The sequence below is a fragment of the Antechinus flavipes genome, chromosome 1, assembly GCF_016432865.1.
Source record: "Antechinus flavipes isolate AdamAnt ecotype Samford, QLD, Australia chromosome 1, AdamAnt_v2, whole genome shotgun sequence".
NCBI classification, from domain to species: domain Eukaryota; kingdom Metazoa; phylum Chordata; class Mammalia; order Dasyuromorphia; family Dasyuridae; genus Antechinus; species Antechinus flavipes.
Window position 1 is genome coordinate 57,219,007 of NC_067398.1, and position 19,278 is coordinate 57,238,284.

At 45.7% G+C, this 19,278-nt stretch overlaps 1 protein-coding gene across 6 annotated transcripts in view; it reads right to left on the reverse strand.

Annotated features, from left to right (window-relative positions):
- The window catches only part of TPRA1 (transmembrane protein adipocyte associated 1), a 27,899-nt gene extending 8,836 nt beyond the window's left edge, over positions 1-19,063 (reverse strand). For 2 of the 6 annotated variants that reach the window (XM_051983164.1, XM_051983154.1), the window contains exons 1-3: positions 15,064-15,434; positions 4,647-4,774; positions 4,337-4,469 (exon numbers count right to left, since the gene is read on the reverse strand). In XM_051983164.1, coding sequence (XP_051839124.1) covers positions 4,337-4,469; positions 4,647-4,774; positions 15,064-15,168 — 366 coding nt within the window. In that variant the 5' untranslated portion in view covers positions 15,169-15,434. Of the gene's footprint in view, positions 1-1,819; positions 1,927-4,336; positions 4,470-4,646; positions 4,775-15,063; positions 15,435-18,692; positions 18,838-18,915 lie in introns of those variants that run through there. The other 4 variants (XM_051983188.1, XM_051983194.1, XM_051983180.1 and 1 more) reach the window with 3 other exon arrangements.
- Positions 19,064-19,278: the final 215 nt, after the last annotated feature.

Here is a 19,278-nt window from a genome sequence, read left to right on the forward strand (position 1 = left end):
CATACACACACACGTGCGCACACACGCACACACACACGCGCACACACGCGCACGTGCACACACACAGCACACACACACACGCACACACACACACGCACACATACACACACGCACACACACACGCGCGCACACACACAGCTCACACACACACGCGCGCACACACACACACCACACACACACACACACGCACGCACACACACACGCACACACACACACACACACGCACACACGCGCACACACACGCGCGCACACACACGCGCACACACACACGCACACACACACGCACACACACATACGCACACACACGCGCACGCGCACACACACAGCGCACACACATACGCACACATACACACATGCGCACACACAGCTCACACACACACGCACACACGCGCACGCGCACACACACAGCTCACACACACACGCGCACACACACAGCACGCACACATACGCACACACACACACACGCACACACACGCGCGCACACACACAGCTCACACACACACGCGCGCACACACACACACCACACACACACACACCACCATACACACACCCATTTTGTAGGACAGTGCAGTGAAGTGGAACGAGCACTGGGCCAGACACCAGGGAGAATGGGCTTCCAGTCCCATCTAGTCCCATCTGTACTACTCACTTACTACATGACTCTCTCTCCAGATCTGTCTCCTCTGTCCTGTTTTACCTCATTGAATTTGCTGTGAAGTTCAAGATAACTCAAGAAAGTGTACAATGTACTGCACCAGAGACAGGAAGATAAAGCACACAGTGCTGATCCTGGAGAAGCTTATGGGGAAGCATGGCATCCCTTATGACGACAAGGAGCAAGCTATGTTACCTCTCTGAACCTGGGTTTTCTTAGCTGGAAAATGGGAATACTACTCTTCCTCGTCTCATCCTCTTCAGGTTCTTGTGAGGAAGGAGCGTTGGAAGCCATAATGTACTGGAGAAACGGAAATTACTACAAGAGACAGCACGTGCTGCAAAGCCTGTGCTCCTTGCACCAAGCAAGGGCTGCAAACAATTGGGATTTGTCCACAAGGCTGGTTAGACTGACTTTTAAACTCCACAAAGCTCTCCAGACCCAGCAAAGCCATGCTGTGCTCAGTGAGGCAGTCTAATGTAACAAACAGAATCTGGAAGCCTTGTATTCAAATCATTCATCAAACACCTACTGGCTATATGTAAATCTGGGAATCATTTAACTTCTCTGAACCTCAGTTTCTTCATCTGTAACAACTCTATGAATCTCTCTATCCATAACCTATAATCTTATTCTAAGTAGGCTTACCCACATGCTCCAGTAGGTTAGTGAGAGTGGACTAATCTCAGGATAATCCAATTCCTGTCCAATTGAATTAGAAAGTGGAAATCCTTGGGGAAGAGGATGTCTGGGATAAAAAGGTTCTAGAAGGAGGAGTGATGGGTGCCAAGGGCTAAGAAGGGACAGGCTAGAAATTGCTTCAAGGGCTAATTTGCAAATGCTTAGCCATAGTTCCTCACTGTCTCACATAACAATGATTCTATAAAATTATGATATATGAATGCAATGAAATGATACTGCACCAAAAGAAAGAGAAAGACAGAGAGATAGGTAAAAACATATAGAGAATTTGTCAAGTGCCTGCTATGTGTCAATCCTAAGAAAAGATAGGAAAAGCATAGGGAAATATATTAATTGATACAGAGTAAAGTAAGCAGAACCAGAATATACATGACAAAGTAAAATACTGCTCCCTTTCCAATTAAAACTGAGGGTAATTATAAATGCCAAGCATGGATCCAAAAAAGGGATGAGAAAATGCACCTTCTTCCCTTGTTTGCTGAGTTGGGGACCCATGGGTGTGAAACACTGGATGTGCTTTGTGGTTCAGTTGAGAACTTGGTTAGTTTTGCTTAATTGTCTTTTTCCCCTTCCTTCTTTTTTACGCTTTGTTATAAGGAATAGTTCTCTGGGTAGAAGAATAAAGAAGAATATAATAAAAAGTGAAAGTAAATGTCAAAATAAAAGATGTTAAAAAAAGTTTTAAATAATTTTTTTAACAGGACTTGTGATTTAATGTCACAATTCATAAAACTCTCACCCAAGGATGTAGGCAGTGCAAGTATTATCACAACCTGAGCTTACTGAGAATAAAATTTAGGGCCAACATTCAGCACAGTGCCTGGCACATAGTACACATTTAATGTTTCTTCAGTTGAAATCCATCCAACAAGGCCCTATAGTGAGGAAGGGATGAGGACAGAACTCACACTTAGCACTTCTGACACCAAATTCAGTATCTTCTCTGGGGTCTGGAGGTGGATGTGAAAGCCAGCTGAGCAGATGCCTCCAATCCTTGCTCCCAGCCTCAGACTGCACAGGAAACAACCATTTCTTAAGCACTTACTACGTGCCAGACACTGTGCTGTGCCGCTTAACAAATATGATCTCATTTGATCTTCACAACAACTCTGGTGCTATTGTGATGCCTGTTTTACAGTTGAGGAAACTGAGGCAGGGAGAAATTTAAATAACTTGCCCAGGATCACAGAGTTAATATCTGAGGCTAGATTTAAACTCAGGGCTTCTTGACTCCAGTCCAACATTCTATCCCCTCGGCCACCTAGCTGCCACCAAAAGACGCGAATAAAACCAGGCCTTCAGTCTCCTTCAGCTCCTCTTGGCATTGATTCCCCCAAAAGAATGCCATTGCAGCAGTTAAGTCTCAGACTATACAGCCTTGGCCCCTACCAAAAGCCAAACTTGCTTTTAAAATACAATGGCAGGCATTCTCCAATTGATAAATGGTCAAAGGATATGAACAGACAATTTTTAGAGGATGAAATTGAAACTATTACCACTCACATGAAAGAGTGTTCCAAATCATTATTGATCAGAGAAATGCAAATTAAGACAACTCTGAGATACCACTACACACCTGTCAGATTGACTAAGATGACAGGAAAAAATAATGATGAATGTTGGAGGGGATGTGGGAAAACTGGGACACTGATGCATTGTTGGTGGAGTTGTGAACAAATCCAACCATTCTGGAGAGCGATCTGGAATTATGCCCAAAAAGTTATCAAACTGTGCATACCCTTTGATCCAGCAGTGTTTCTATTGGGCTTATATCCCAAAGAGATACTAAAGAAAGGAAAGGGACCTGTATGTGCCAAAATGTTTGTGGCAGCCCTGTTTGTAGTGGCTAGAAACTGGAAAATGAATGGATGCCCATCAATTGGAGAATGGCTGAGTAAATTGTGGTATATGAATGTTATGGAATATTATTGTTCTGTAAGAAATGACCAGCAGGATGAATACAGAGAGGACTGGCGAGACTTACATGAACTGATGCTGAGTGAAATGAGCAGAACCAGGAGATCATTATACACTTCGACAACGATATTGTATGAGGACATATTTTGATGGAAGGGGATTTCTTTGACAAAGAGACCTGAGTTTCAATTGATAAATGACGGACAGAAGCAGCTACACCCAAAGAAAGAACCCTGGGAAACGAATGTGAACTATCTGCATTTTTGTTTTTCTTCCCGGGTTATTTTTACCTTCTGAATCCAATTCTCCCTGTGCAACAAGAGAACTGTTCGGTTCTGCACACATATATTGTATCTAGGATATACTGCAACATATCCAACATATAAAGGACTGCTTGCCATCTGGGGGAGGGGGTGGAGGGAGGGAGGGGAAAAATCGGAACAGAAGAGAGTGCAAGGGATAATGTTGTAAAAAAAATTACCCTGGCATGGATTCTGTCAATATAAAGTAATTATTAAATAAAAATTAAAAAAAAAAAAAAAAAAGAACAGGCACAGAAAAAAAAAAAAGATTCAATTCAACCCTCAAAATAGACATTAAACCCTAAAAAAAAAAAAAAAAAAAATATAATGGCAAGACGAGAAGGGATAAAGAATTAGGGCTGTCCAAACTAGTGTTTGGTGGGAGCAACCTGCAGGCCTGTGTAGATGAGGAGGCGGGGTCCCAGAGGAAGGGATCCCCAGTTTGGAGGCCTCTCACTTCCTAGGTTTAGTGGGGTCCCTAAGGATTACCTGCTCTACCAGTCTCCAGAAGCCCATAGGTATGATACAAGCAGCAGTAGAGGGACAGTGGGAAAGAAATAAGCATTTATTAAGTGCCTACTAAGTATCAAGCACTGCTTATACAAACATTATCTCCTTTGTTCCCAGAGAGGGGTCTGAACAAAGGAAATTCCCTGAGACTGGCAAGTGAAATTGGAGCCCTCTGGTTCTCAATGTCCTCAACTGTAGAATGAGGGGCCGGCAGTGTTGGAGGCGGGGGGAGGAACAACCCAGGACTCACCAGGATATAGAAAGTGGTAAAGATGGGGCTGGAGGTGATACGTATCTTGGCCCGAGCTGATGGCAGCTTCCAGAGCAGGAAAGTGAAGAACAGCACATTGGGGATTAGCAGCACGAGGTCCCAGTACCGCACCCTGAGCCACAGGCCAAGACTCAGTTAGGGAGGCCCAGTCCAGCCCAGCCCAGCCCCTTCCTCCCATCACCATGACACCCTGGACCTTGTGGCCCCACACGACCCAGGGAGGTGCTACTTGGGATGTCCCTGGCCCTCCAGCGGCACAGACCCCCCAGCTGTGCCCCCTGCCACTCACCGAGAGCTGCCGATATCCTCATAGAGCAGAAGCAAACACCGGTGCGGGCTGGTGATGTTGGGCAGAGGGGAGGGGGCTAGCGTGGTGTTGCTAGTGTCCCAGTCCGCCATCTTGCCTTTGCTGTAACCCTGAGGACAGAACGAGAGGAGAAGAGATTAACAGCAGAAACAGGGAAGATGAGCTTCAACTGACGTGGGTCCCCTCAAAGGCAGCTCTTTCTGTAGGATCCCCAGAGGGAACAGTGAGTACTTTTCATCTCAGGGAGGAGATGGGTCTTGGAAAGGTGGAGAAGGCAGGATACTGAGGAGACAGTGCAGGATGGCAGAAAGAGCCCTGGATTTGAGGGCACAAGGCCTGGGTTCAAATCCAAACCAACTCTGCCCCCTAGGAGGCTTTGGGCAGTCAATTTTCCTGGGTGGCTCCTAGTTTCCTTCTTTGTAAAATGAAGCTGTTGGACTAGCCTCAAAAGTCCCTTACACTCCTAAATCACAGGCTCCTAATTGGAGAGAGGGGAAATGTGGAGCAGGGCTACAAAAGAGTATGAGAAGGATGCTATCCGATTATGAAGAGACCTGAAAGGAAAAAACAAAGGTAAAGAGACAGGAAGGAGTCATTCCTGTTCTCAGGGAGCTGACATTCTACAGTGAGGAAGGAAGGGAATAAAACAGACAACGCACGAATGCAAATACAAAATTATTTCAAGGAAATGATAACAATGGGGAGCTCAGGAAAAGGCCTCTTTGTAGGAAGTAGCACCTGACCTGTTCTTGGACAGAAATTTGGGATTCTACCAGGTGGACTCGGCAAGCTATTGGTGCAAAAGCCTGGAGATGGGAAATGTTTTGTCTTGGACAGAGACTGTGAGCAGACGGGGTTTGCCCAAAACTAGAAATGTTACTGCCCACGTGAGATTGTTTTCTACTGGGAAGCAATTTTTAAAATTTACATAATTACTGATTATTATGCTTGTAAATTTCAACATTTTAACAATTTAAATAGAAACTGAAGCTTGGTGAAAAGTCATGTCTAATTTGTGTATTCTGTCAATTATTTGTACAACTGTAACAAAATTTTAAACGGGGGAAAAAAACACCCAAAATTAAGGCCAAATTTTGATGTATGAAAGAGCTTCTGGATCCTTAGTCTATTTTTCTTGTTCCCTCACTTCAAAAGAAAGAGCAAGTCTGAGAGCTACTGATTCATAAGAACCCATCGGGTTTGAAAATGGAGAGGATTTTTTAAAATCATGGAATCACGGATTTCAAAGCTGTATTCCACCTTGGACAGCAAGCAATCCAACATCTTAATTTTATAAATGAGGAAAACTGAAGCCCAGAGAAGGTAAGAGCCTCCCCCAAAGTCACACAGCAAGTAAGTGGCAGAGTCTTGGCTCTAGATCCCAAATTCTGATCTCCTGACAGTGAAGTCCAGCTCTTTGACACTGCGGCAAGTGATGAGGATTGCTGGGAAGGGGCCACATTCTCCCTGTAATTCCCCACAAATCTGTTACCAATGAGGCAATCAAAGAAACTATTTGTTGGGATTAGGGATAACAAACTCCCGCTGGGTGCCGTCTCCCACCAGAGCGCTCCCATAGGCAATCTAATAGGTCGGGGAGCTAGGAGAAAGGTCAGACTGGAACTGGACAACCGGCTTCCATCTGTACAGAGGGGATGGAAATCACCGGGAGAGGATGCAGAGAGAAAGCAAAAGACAAAGCACCCAGATGGGGAGCTGAGGAGAAGAGGCATCTCAATGGCTACAGCACTGAGCCAGTTGGGAAAATCTGAGCACAGTCTGGCCACAGGCATTTGCTAGCTGTGTGACCCTGGGCAAGTCACTTCACTTTTTTCAGTTTCCTCTTTTGTCAAACAGGTATAATAAGAACACCCACCTCTCACTTTGTTGGGAGGATAAAATGAGATGTTTGTGAAGTGCTTTGCAAAACTTAATGTGTTCTATCACTGCTAGTTAACACTACCATCAAGAGGAGGCAGACAGAGAGGAAGGATGAGACCTTAATGGTATAAGATAATGTCAAACAAGGCAGTAAAATGGGCTGCAGGCCAGAGAAGGAGGCCTTACCTGCCAGTGATCACAAGCCCAGCAAGGTCTAGGATAGCAATGGCCACCCATCTTCTGGAGAATGGCTTTGAGGAAGCAGCCTGGGAAGGACAGAAGACCAGAAGCAGGGCCAAGGGGGGCAGGCCAGTGGGAGAGCCAGGCTGTCCTGTATCCCGGCAGAAACCCCGGTAACTTAGCTCGTCCTAGTGCGGTACAGGTGCAGGGAAGTAGGCGGCCTGCCCCCAATCTGGGCCTACATTCACTACCCATCCCAAGGTTTCTCAAATTAAACAACCACTGGGTGCTCCTTTCCTACCCAGACATGGAGAAATGCAGCCGTACCATTTGTCACCTGTAGGGCCTGGAGGCCAGAAGTGGGGCCTGATATGTCCAGAATGAAGACCTGGTTTTCAGCTCCTCAGGTTAGCAAGGGAAACCAAATAAATTCATCCCAGTCATACCTTTCAAGGAACAAGGATATGGCCTAATCCAAACATTCAGGAGGAAAAAAATGGACAAGCCAAATGTTTAAAATCCTTATTACTCACTGGCAGATGCACATGACTGAAAACTAGCCCACTGGCTCCGAGGGCAATGTGTACTGAGAATTCAAGTTAAGGTGAAGGAAGGACAGAAAAAGCCCTCCAATTAAAATCAAAGCATTTTATAGGGAAAACATTCTCTAAAAGGAGAGAGAGAGCTGAGACAAGAGAAAGAAAGGTCAGAATGCAATCAATGGGGGGGAAATGAGGCCTCCTGGAGCCACAGAAAACTATGGCCCCAAGAGGAATCATCTATTCCAAACCCGCAGACTGCAAAACTCTTGACCCAATCAGATTAAAATGCAACTGGGGAATGTTTCATTATTAAATAAAAATATAAACAACTCAGATAATGTGAATTTGTGGCTTTCTATGTATCTAACAGTTTCAATACCTCTGATCTTGTCCAAACCCTTTACTTTACAGATGGAGAAACTGAGACCCACAGAAATGACACAACTGGCCTAAGGCCAAATAACAAAATTGTACCAGTCAGGCCTAGAATCCAGATCTCCTGAAGCCCTGGGCAGGCTACCGAGCACACCAAGAATCCCCTTCCATCACTCAGAGGAAACTGGAAAAGTTCCTTACGTGAATTCTACCATCTGTAGGAATGGAGTACCTTCAGACACTCCTCTAGGAAGTGCTATGTGAGCCAGGAAACCAAACATAAAATTTAGTCTGAGAACCAGCACAAGTCAGATGGGGATCAATCTGGAACAAGCCCTTTAACCTCTGAGCCTCAGTGTCTCATCAGGAAAATGGACAAAGAAAGGCCAGAATGATTCCTGAGCTCTCTGCCAGCATGCTCCCTTTTATAACCCCAACTCTCACCTAATACACTCATTAAGAACCAATTAGTGGAGAATGGCTGAATAAATTGTGGTATATGAATATTACGGAATATTATTGTTCTGTAAGAAATGACCAGCAGGATGAATACAGAGAGGCCTGGAGAGACTTACATGAACTGATGCTGAGTGAAACGAGCAGGGCCAGGAGATCATTATACATGGTAACAACAAGACTATACAGTGATCAATTCTGAGGAACCTGGCCATCCTCAGCAATGAGATGAACCAAATCAGTTCCAATAGAGCAGTAATGAACTGAACCAGCTATGCCCAGGGAAAGAACTCTGGGAGATGACTATGAACCACTACATAGAATGCCCAATCCCTTTATTTTTGTCTGCCTGCATTTTTGATTTCCTTCACAGGCTAATTGTACACTATTTCAAAGTCTGATTCTTTTTGTACAGCAAAATAACAGTATGGACATGTACACTTACATTGTATTTAATTTATACTTTAACATAAAAAAAAAGAAAGAAAAAAATAAAAGAATTCCTACCTCCTCAAAAAAAAAAAAAAAAAAGAACCAATTAGATGTAAGATGCAAAGAATAAAAGACAAAATGGAAAACAGTTCTTGTTTTCCTTCAGAAACTTAATTTATAGGGTTTGGGGAGGGGAGGTGGGGAAGGCAATCCAACTGGCAAACAGAGAAATTGATACCAATTAAAGGTGAGACTCTAATCCTAAAGGCTTCAACTCTACCAGGAAAGGCCTAGAAGGAAGTTAAAGACTGTTTGGAGGGAAGGAGCACATCCAGGGTAGGCAGGTGGGAGATGGAGCTCAGAGAGACAAGGACAAAGCTGTAAAGGGAAGTAATGTAAGTAGAGGAAGTTGAAGTCAGAGCGGAGGCCTAGAAAGGCCCAGGGGAAGAGTCCGTATTTCACCTTACACTGTGAGTAAAATAGTGAGCAGGTTTGTGCTAAATTCCTAGACCCCTGTCCATATGTAAGATTTTTCTCTCGGGGCTCTTATTAAAAAGGGAACTGTGCCAGAGTCTTTATTTGTGTACCTAATAAAGACTGAGATTCTGGGCCTTAATTTTAAAAGCCAGTGAGCTGGCTGGTGTTTCTCTCCATTGGCACAAGGAAATGTGCACTACATATTTAACATATGTAGGACTGCTTGCCATCTTGGGGGGGGGGGGGTGGAGGGAGGGAGGGGAAAAAACGAAACATAAGCGAGTGCAAGGGATAATGTTGTAAAAAAATTATCCTGGCATGGATTCTGTCAATACAAAGTTATTATTAAATAAAATAAAATTTAAAAAAAAAAAAAAACAAGGAAATGTGCACTGAAGTGAGCCGGGTGATCCTGACCGGCAACTACTGTGTCTTGGCCGGTTCGCTGTCCCTCCCATGTCCCTTCGGTGTCACCTGTGAAACAGGGATAAGAATCTTTGCATCGCATTGTTGGTGGAGTTGTGAACGAATCCAACCATTCTGGAGAGCAATCTGGAATTATGCCCAAAAAGTTATCAATTTGTGCATACCCTTTGATCCCGCAGTGTTACTACTGGGCTTATATCCCAAAGAGATACTAAAGAAGGGAAAGGGACCTGTATGTGCCAAAATGTTTGTGGCAGCCCTGTTTGTAGTGGCTAGAAGCTGGAAATTGAATGGATGCCCATCAATTGGAGAATGGTTGGGTAAATTGTGGTATATGAATGTTATGGAATATTATTGTTCTGTAAGGAATGACCTGCAGGATGAATACAGAGAGGCTTGGAGAGACTTACATGAACTGATGCTAAGGGAAATGAGCAGAACCAGGAGATCATTATACACTTCGACAACGATATTGTATGAGGACATATTTTGATGGAAGTGGATTTCTATGACAAAGACTCAGTTTCAATTGATAAATGATGGACAGAAGCAGCTACACCCAAAGAAAGAACACTGGGAAATGAATATAAACTGCTTGCATTTTTGTTTTTCTTCCTGGGTTATTTTTACCTTCTGAATCTATTTCTCCCTGTGCAACAAGAAAACTGTTCGGTTCTGCACACATATATTGCATCTAGGATATACTGCAACATATCTAACATATATAGGACTGCTTGTCATCTGGGGAGAGGGTGGAGGGAGGGAGGGGAAAAATCGGAACAGAAGTGAGTGCAAGGGATAATGCTGTAAAAAAATTACCCTGGCATGAATTCTGTCAATATAAAGTTATTATAAAATAAAATAAAATGTTAAAAAAAAAAAAAAAAGAATCTTTGCATCAGGGTTTGGGAAACTTTTAAGCTCTATGGAAAGGGGAGCTCTTCTTGTCACTAAAGCCCACCCTTTATATCTTTCATCACTACATGGAAGCAGCAGCGGGCTCTGGATGCCAATGGAGGAAAAGCTAGAAAGTATGGCCCCAGAACAGAGATAGTGTGTTTTGTCTTTGGATCATGAGGACCACCAGGGGGAATGGTGGGTAGAGCACGGGACCTGCAATCAGGAAAGCCTGAATTCCAATCCAATCTCAGACACTTACAAGCTGTGTGGCCCTAAGCAAGTCACTACTGCTACTTGTCTCAATTTCCCCATCTGTAAAAACAGATGTAATTATAGCACTTATCTCCCAAGGTCTTTGTGAGAATCAAATGACCTATTTGTAATGTGCTTTGCAAAGTTCTCTATAAATGATAGCTATTATAATTAGGACAGCTAAACAGAGAGGGAGGGACCAGATAATCAATTTTCCGGCCATCCCAACAGGTGAGCACTGCCGGCTGAAATGCAGAGGTGTTGCAACTGACATCAGTAAATAGAATATCGGCAGATGCTTCAGTACTTAAGTATCATTCTCCAGGGAGAAAACATCCATCTAAGGAGGAATCCTGAGACTTTTTGAGTGATTCTCTACTATTTGAGTGACCTTGGCCAAGCACTTAATACCTGTGGGCCTGTTTAAGAGGCCTGGCTGTGGGTGGAAGCACAGCAGGAACTAGAAGAGGCAGCAAGGAGCGGGGGAAGGTTCTTATCCCTGGCCCCAAGCTCCAGGTGCCGGGCTCCATCTTTGGCACCCTTGGAAAAAGGCTGATGACTGGAAATCCCACTTCCACCCTGGGACGGAGGCTCAGAAGGTCAGAGGAAACTTCTTCAATCTTCCCCTGCTGAGCGCCAGGGGCCAGTGTGCTCCAATTGTGCTTTCGGAGGAAGAAGGGACCTTGGATGCCCTTCTTCTCCCTGGTTTAGGCCCTCGCTTTGCAGATGACCACCTGAGGCTGAGAAAGTTGTGACTTGCCTAGCTCACTTTGATAGTGCCCAGCAGGGGCAGGATTTGTTCAAACAAATAAATAAATAAAAATAAATGCAAGCATTTATTAAGCACCTACTGTGTGGTACACACAAAAACCAAACAAGCCCAGACTTCAATGAGTTGACATCCCAAGCGGAGGGGAGATGCGAGGTACCTGTGGGAGCAAACACAGAATTTCTACGTGGCAAATATGAAGCAATGGGGGCATGGGGAGGGGACGCTTGAACAGAACAGAGCCCATTTCAGGGAAGGAGGAAGTTCCATCTTGTCCAGAAGTCAGAGGTAGATCACTAATGGGCAAGAACAAAGTGACAACTCTTGCCCTGGCTTTCCACTGGCCTGCTGAGTGGCTTCCCTGGCCTCAGTTTCCCTTCTCCAGTGTGGCAGGGAAACACCACGGTGAGCAGCTACCCAGGTATTCATAACCAAGCCCATAAAAGCTCAGAAACAAACTGGCGCAGGGTGTACCTCAGAGTCACCACGCCCACCTAATTAGGGCCTCCAGTGCCATCTTTCCTCAGCCCCTGCCCCCAGACTCCCTTTTCCATCTCCTTCAGCCCAGCCCATAGGATGCCCGTGGCAGGGGCAGACTTCCAGAGCAGCCTCAGGTACTCATTAGCCAGGTTGTCACTTCTCCTACTCGGCTTCCTATAATGGGGGCAGTGAGTGCGCCCACCTCGGAGGGCACAAGGAGAGGCTATGTGCGGGTAAGCCCTTGGCAGGATTTCATGTACTACAGAAATGATGACGACTGCAGTGGGAGAGGAGTGGCCGGGGACCATGAGCTCTCTCTGCCTCAGTTTCCTCCTCAGGGTCTGGGGACTCCCACCTCACCTAGTGGTGGTTCTTCTTTATTATAGCCTCCCTGCCTCGGGTCTCCAAGGGAAAATAACAAGAAGGAGGAAGCCTTCCAACCAGGGAGGGAAAGGAGCAAAGGGACCTGAAGGGAGCCCTCAGCCCAGCTAACCCCTGGCCGGCCCTCTGACCTTCCATTGCTCACTCTCCCCCCAAACCCTTGGGAAGAGGAGAGAAGCCGCTGCTGGAAAGCCTGTTCTCGGCCTCCCGGCAGGGATCCTGACACAGAAGTACTACCTGGACCAGAGGAGCAGGAAGTGGCCCAGGAATCTAAGAACAAATAAGGCTTGGGTGGCTAAGGCTTGGTTACTTGCTCTACCGGCCTGGTGACTTCCAGGAGCACACTCGAGACATCCCTTCGGGCTCCAGGGCACCAAGCCGGCAGGGCATCATGGAGGCCAGCGCCCACATCCCTCATCCCTGCTCCTCGGCCCCTGCAATGACAGGCTCCTTGGGTATAATGGGATGTCTCCTCCTTCCTCTGAAACCCACTTCCCCCCAACACTGAAGAGCAATCTCTGGAAAGGAGAGAGAAAAGAAGAGGGCAGTCTGACGTTCAGGAGAGGGACAGAAATGTGACCTATTTACTGCGCTTCTGTGTGAAACAAACCTGTGAACTGGATACCTCCTGGGCGAGGGCCGGGGAACACGAGCAGGGGGTGGACGGTGTTCTCATTGCCAAGGCCTTTAGAGGTGGCAGATGGAAGGCTAGCCTGGGGCTGGCCTGCTGGGGCAGTCAGGGCCTCTCGGTCACCTGAGCCAGAAGTGAAGGGTGCCCCCCCCGCCACCCCCGTGCAGCTGCCACAGACAGGATCCTCCTCCCCACTGCAACGGCCATCTCGCCCTATAAAGCCTGGCTCTCTGAGCCCATCAGATGGCCCAGGCTCCCAGAGCAGCTTTCAGGACAGACAGTCTCCCATCACTCGCCTAACAGCCACAAAGCCAGGTTGACAAAAAGCAACCCACCTGCTTCTCAAGGTCAGCCTGCCCCTTAGCCGACCTCCACACCACCCAGCGGGCAGCAGGAGGCCTCCAGCAGCTCCTCACGGCACAGAGACGCCGTGCCCGGAGAGTCCTGAGGCGCACGCAATGTGCTGCCATCTTGGCCCGGGCCCAGTCTATAGGCCCTTTTGTTATCCTTAGAGACATCCAGCAATATCAGGTGCCCCAAAGAGAACATGTACAAGCCAGGAGTTCTCCCCCTGGGGTTTGTGACCTTGTTTCTGTCTTTTTAAAAACATCTAGACAACAAACAGCATTTCAAAATAAAATGTTTCTTTGTGGTTAGTCCGCTGTCTTTTACTTAAAAGCCTGATGCTAAGAAGAGGTCCAGAGATTTCATCGGACTGCTGACCACGGGGTGAGTAACAGAGCAAGATTAGGAACACCTGCTCCAGCCCAAAACCCTGACTTTAGAGATGAGGAAGCAAAGACCCAAAGGAGGGAAATATCCCAGAAGGGCAGCCTCAAACGTGACTCTTCTAACTGGGCCCCTCTGTGTGCTTCGATGCCCTTCCAAGCTGCTGCCCCAGCTGGAGATGGGCCACTGGCTCCTACCCGAACCTCCTGCGAATGAAACCAGTTGGTTCTAGGTTTGCTTCCTAAAGGACAAATGAACAGACCATCTACTTTTCCCAAAACAACAGACCAAACCAAATCAAGGCCTCCTCTGGCTCAGCACCCCAGGAACCCCTCTGTTTTGCCTCGGCTGACATCTCTTTCTTTCTCACATTGGTAAACTTCAACTCTAAGCTGAGGGTCAGAAGGGCAGGAAGCATCCTCTCCATACCAAGAAGATCGCTGGCCACATTGTGAAAATCAGCATCTTTAGGTTTTTGCCCTTCACCAAGTCCTACTCTAAATCATCACAGAAGTATGTAACCCTGGCTCCTCCAAGGCAGCCAAGGGCAAGCTACCTGTCTCTGGAAAAGGCCCTGGACCCAGTGACAGCCAAGGGAAAGAAGGCCCCAGGAGGCAACCCCTTGGCCATGGCAACCACAACTCAAGATACTACCACCCAGAGACTCAGTGCTGTTGGAGACCTGCTCGCTCCAGCAGGACCGTGACAGTGATGGAGACGGGGACCGAGGGTGCTAAGAGTTCCCCAATAGTGCAGCCATCCACAAAGACCACCCTAACACAGGAGGTACCTAGGTACCAAGGAGGGGACACACTATTAGAAGAAAAGCACCTTCACCACTGACATTCTCACCATAAATGAAACCAGTGGAGAAAAGCAAGAGTGGCCAATAGGTGTTGATTTGGAAGGGGGAAGGAGAATGAGTCAGAAGGGGATACAGAACTATTTTGTGACTACCTTGTTAGATGTAATATGTGCTTGAAGAAAGTTGTACATAAGCTTGTAGATTCACACACAATCAATCATCTCTTTTGTGGAAGATTATTAAATTTGTAATAAAGAAAAACTCCAGAAGCAGAGAACAGAAGGGAGCTGCAGCTGAGTGGCGGGATGGCTCCCAAGATCGCCTTAGAAAGGCCAAGTTGTCAGGACTCATTTCAAAAGCATCAGGAAATGCCATGTCACACAACCTCCAGACATCTCGTATTGCTCACATGTTTAGTATTTGCAAAAAGGTAACTAGGAACTAAAAATAGCTCAGCATTTAGACCACCATTTCTAAGGGGTGGAGAAGCACAGAAATCCTACAAATTAAACCATCATCTTGGATACTCTGTGACTTAAATCCATAAAAGAAAAGAACTGGGAACAGTGAAAAATATATTAGAAAAGAAGGAGAGAGGGCAGACTCATGCCTGAATATCATGAATACTTTGTTGGAAAAAAGTATCTGAGGGTTCTAGAAACAGTAATACTCTGGGGTCTCACCAGTTCAGGAGCGCTTCCCATGATACAATTCACAATCCCCCAGACCTTCAAGGCCACAGACATCCTGAAGCTCACTGAGTTGGGGAATGGACAGGGAAGAGGCATCTCATGTGCTTGTGATCTTCCTGGATTTCTCCTGGTTTTTCAGGGTCTCTGGTAGAGTGCTCTGGTTATCCACTTCTCATTCCTCCTTCTTGCTGATCAATGACCCAAAGACAGCTTTTGCTCTAGTTCTTCAGGATTCTGTCAGTTCCACATCGCATCCTGCTCAGGCCCATCACAAGCTTTTCCATCCTTGGGGACAGACTTAATTTTCATTCTCTAAACATCTCCATGTCTTCACTTCCATGAGGTATGGGGTCAGAAAAAAGAGCTTTGCAATTTTCTGAGAGCAATCCAGCCCAATCTCTTCTGCTTTCAGCTAAGTTGGGAGCCCAACTCAGTATCTTTGATATTTTTGTCCTAAACATTCATAGTGATGGTCAAGCTCTTCATTTGGACATACTGAAATCTGAGCAAAAAAAAAAATTCTTCATATATCTTTCCTATGTGGATGGTTAGGATTAAAATCTTTTAATTGCAGATCTTTTGCAGAGTCTCTGTGACGTTCTAGGGCTTGATGCAATAAGCAAAATATCATCAGCAAACAGAAGGATCCAGAGGATTCACTTTCCTCTGAATTTCCTCTTTGACCTGTGCCTCTCTCTCCAGCATATGCCTTTGGCAAGCATACAGCTTCCTATTTTATGTTTCACCTAACGTTTGTGATCAGAGAATCATTGACCAGGAAGGAAAGAAAGGACAAAAAAAGCCAAGCAATATGCTAAGCATTTTAAGAATATTATTTTATTAGATTCTCACAACAAATCCAGAAGGTTAAATGTTGTTATTATTATCTCCACTTCTACAGATGAAACTGAGGCAGAGATTAAGTGACTTGCCTAGGATCACAAAGCTATTAAGTACCTGAAACCATATTAGCCATTGTACCACCTGGCTGTCTCAAACAGAGTTATTTCTGCTGTGGTGTTTTCCAAGGAATCTTTGGATGCTGACATGGTGAGGAGACAGACACATTGTAATGTAAGAATCTGTGTTTTGTTCTACCAAATTAAATGTCTTTCATAATTGATAAATAATAAGCCAATGCATCTTGTGGGATCTTAAATTCTGTCCATCTTTTAATTAACTGTGACATGATCAAGATGTGGTCCATGGCTAAACACTGCTTGCCAAAGTCAGCAACAGCACTTAAAAAATCCAAAGAGCTAGGAAAGGCAGCCAAATTGGATGAAGTGGCCAGAGAGGACTCTGAGGGATCAAAATAAATAGTATTTAAGGAGGAAAAGGAATGGAAAAATCTCAGACTTCCATTACCTTCATCTACCACAATTTGTAAAAAGTATTCTCTAATCAATGGGCAGTCACTTTTGTCTCCAGCTTTTATAGCCACAAAAAAGCCACTTGGAATATTTTTGGCAAACATAAGACCTTTTGTCTTTGACTTCCTCAGGGGACTGCCCAGTGGAGCAATTGTTGGGTCAAAGGGGATGAACAGTTTAGTAACTTTTTCATGTAATTCCAAATTTACTTTTACAGAAAGATCGGATCAATCCACGGCTCCATTAATGGGATATTCAGAGTCCAGTCTTCTTCTGGCCCTCCAACGTGGATTATCATCTTTGCTAATCCAACAGGAATTAGGTGAAGCCTCAGAATTGTTTTAATTTATTCCAGCAGTGATTCTGAGCAATTTTCCATGTGGTTATTAATAGGTTACAGCCCTTCTTTTCAATACTCTTTATATCCTTTATTCACTTATTAGAGTCACATGGTAATCATATATTAGAGTTAATTCTCCTTATTTGAATATCAGACTTCTATAAAATAGTTTAAAGAAAACTTCTGATTCTACTTCATTCATGAAAAAATCATTTTTTAAAAGTTTATATGTTATTTGACTATTTTATTATTTCTTTTATCCTTCATTTGTTCTATTTTTGTCATAGCTTTGTAAGGTTTCTTCTGTTGTCCTCTAATTTTTTTGATAATGGGACCTTTTCTATTTAGGTCATATGGTCATTTGGAGATTATGGCAAATATGTGTATGTACACAGTGAATACACATGTACATACATACACACAAATATTTGATTATATATTGATATGTCTGTGAGTATGTACACACATATCATGTTTAAATCACATGCAGTATAATAAGATCTAATCCTCTCTTTTGTCAGGCTGCTCTCCACATTTACTAGCAGCTCTAGTAAAGTACAGATCTTTCTCTAGCAGCTTGGGGCAAGTATTTACTTAAAAACAAAAAACACTAGGCTACTTTGCTCAATTACTTTTAGGTACTTCTTGTTCCACGTATGTACTTTTCCATTTTTTTAAAAACCAGGACCAAACTGTTTTAATGGCTATGGTTTAATAGTACAATTTGAGATGCAGTAAAAATGCTAGGTCACCTGCCTCTTGCATCTTTTTCATGATCTTCCTTGAGGTTCTTGGGCTTTTGTTTTACCAAGTTAATTATTTCATCTAGTCCTACAAAGTAGTCCTTTTGGGCTACTGGTTGGTATAGGAATCCATTTTTAAATTTAGATGGTACGTTCATGTTTAATGATATCGACATGGCCTACCCATGAGCAATGAATTGCTTTTCAATTCCATAACTCTTCCCTGATTTCTGTAAAGAATGCATATTGGGCATTTATAAAAATGTTAACTGTGTCTCAGCAAATTAACTGGCAGGTGTCTTATGCAGGTAGGATGGAATTTTTCTAACTCTTGCTCTTGAGTTTTGTCTGCGATGTACAGAAAAGCGGATGGTTTTACGGATTTGTTCTCCAACACAGGAGGCCTAGGGTGCTCATGGATATGTGGGATTTAGAGATGGGGCCAGGGCTGCCCGGATTTCCTTCCCTATGGGAAGTGGGTGGGAAGGGGACAGTTTCCTGCTCGGTAAATTGAGAAATAAGAGAACTGCTGTCTATTCAGCTACACTAGGTTCTGACTCCGCAGCAGCTGTGACCCAAGGAGAGGAAGTGGAAGATCAAAGATCACAGGACTACACTGAAACTGAAAAGGATTTTGGCGCACATCTAGTCCAACTCCCTCACTTTACCCTTGGGTAGTTAAGCAAGGGGCACGGGCGGGGAGAGGCGGGATTCGAACCGAGGTCCTTCGGAGCCCTCCTTGCTTCTCTGTCCAGCTGTGCCAGGAATTTAAGAGGGGATGGCTCTGTCTCCAGATGTGAGAAGGGGGTGTCTGCCTGTCCATCTCCAGGTAGGATTCCAGGAATGACAAGAAGGTGACTGTCTATCCAGATGTGGGGGTGGCTCTCTCCAGATGTTAACAAGGGGGGATTGTGGCTCTGTCTCCAGATGTGGTGAGGAGGGGGAATTCTCTTTCCAGATGTGACGGGGGTGTCTCGCTCTCCAGCTGTGACAGAGAGGGCACCGACGCCCCGTGACCAGCTATGACCAGAAGAGGGTCACGGGTTCCCGCTCCACCTGTGCCCCCAAATGGGAGGCGGCGGCCCCCCCATCCAGCTGTGACCAAGGCTACTGGGGAAGGGGCAGGACCGGGAGAGAGGCGCCGGCCCTCGGGGGCCTCCTTACCTGAACTCCTCGAATTTGCAGCCGCTCAGCGCCCGACTCCCGGGCGGCCCATCAGCCGCCCCCCTCCACGGCCCTCAAAGGCCCAGCAGCCTCGGGCTCCTCCGGCTCCTCCGCCGCTTCCGACCCAGAGGACAGAGGACGCGGAGGAGAGGAGAAGGAGGAGGGGCAGGGGAAAACGAACAGCCTGACCGGCAGGGCAAGGACCGTCGCCCAAGAGCCTCACCTCCCGGACACCGAAACGCGGAAGTCGCGGTCGCGTCTGGGGAAGCTCGGCCCCTCCTGGACTCCCGTCATCTGGCTCCGGGACCAGCCGAAAGGCAGTCCGCGAAGGGTGGGAGCAAGGGGGAGGGGATTGTGGAGGTGGAAAAACACCCAAACTCGCCAACCAGCTGGGACTAAAAATTTATCTGTCATCCCTGGGTATAACGTCCAGCCCCGCCTCTCCATCACAGAGTAGCCAATAGAACTGAAGCACTCTGAGATCTCGGCTTAAAAGAGAAAGTAAATAGCAGAAGTAACCAATGGAAGCAGTCTGAGGCGGGACGCGTTGAATTTTCTTTTAAAGAGACAGTCTCTGGTCATCTCC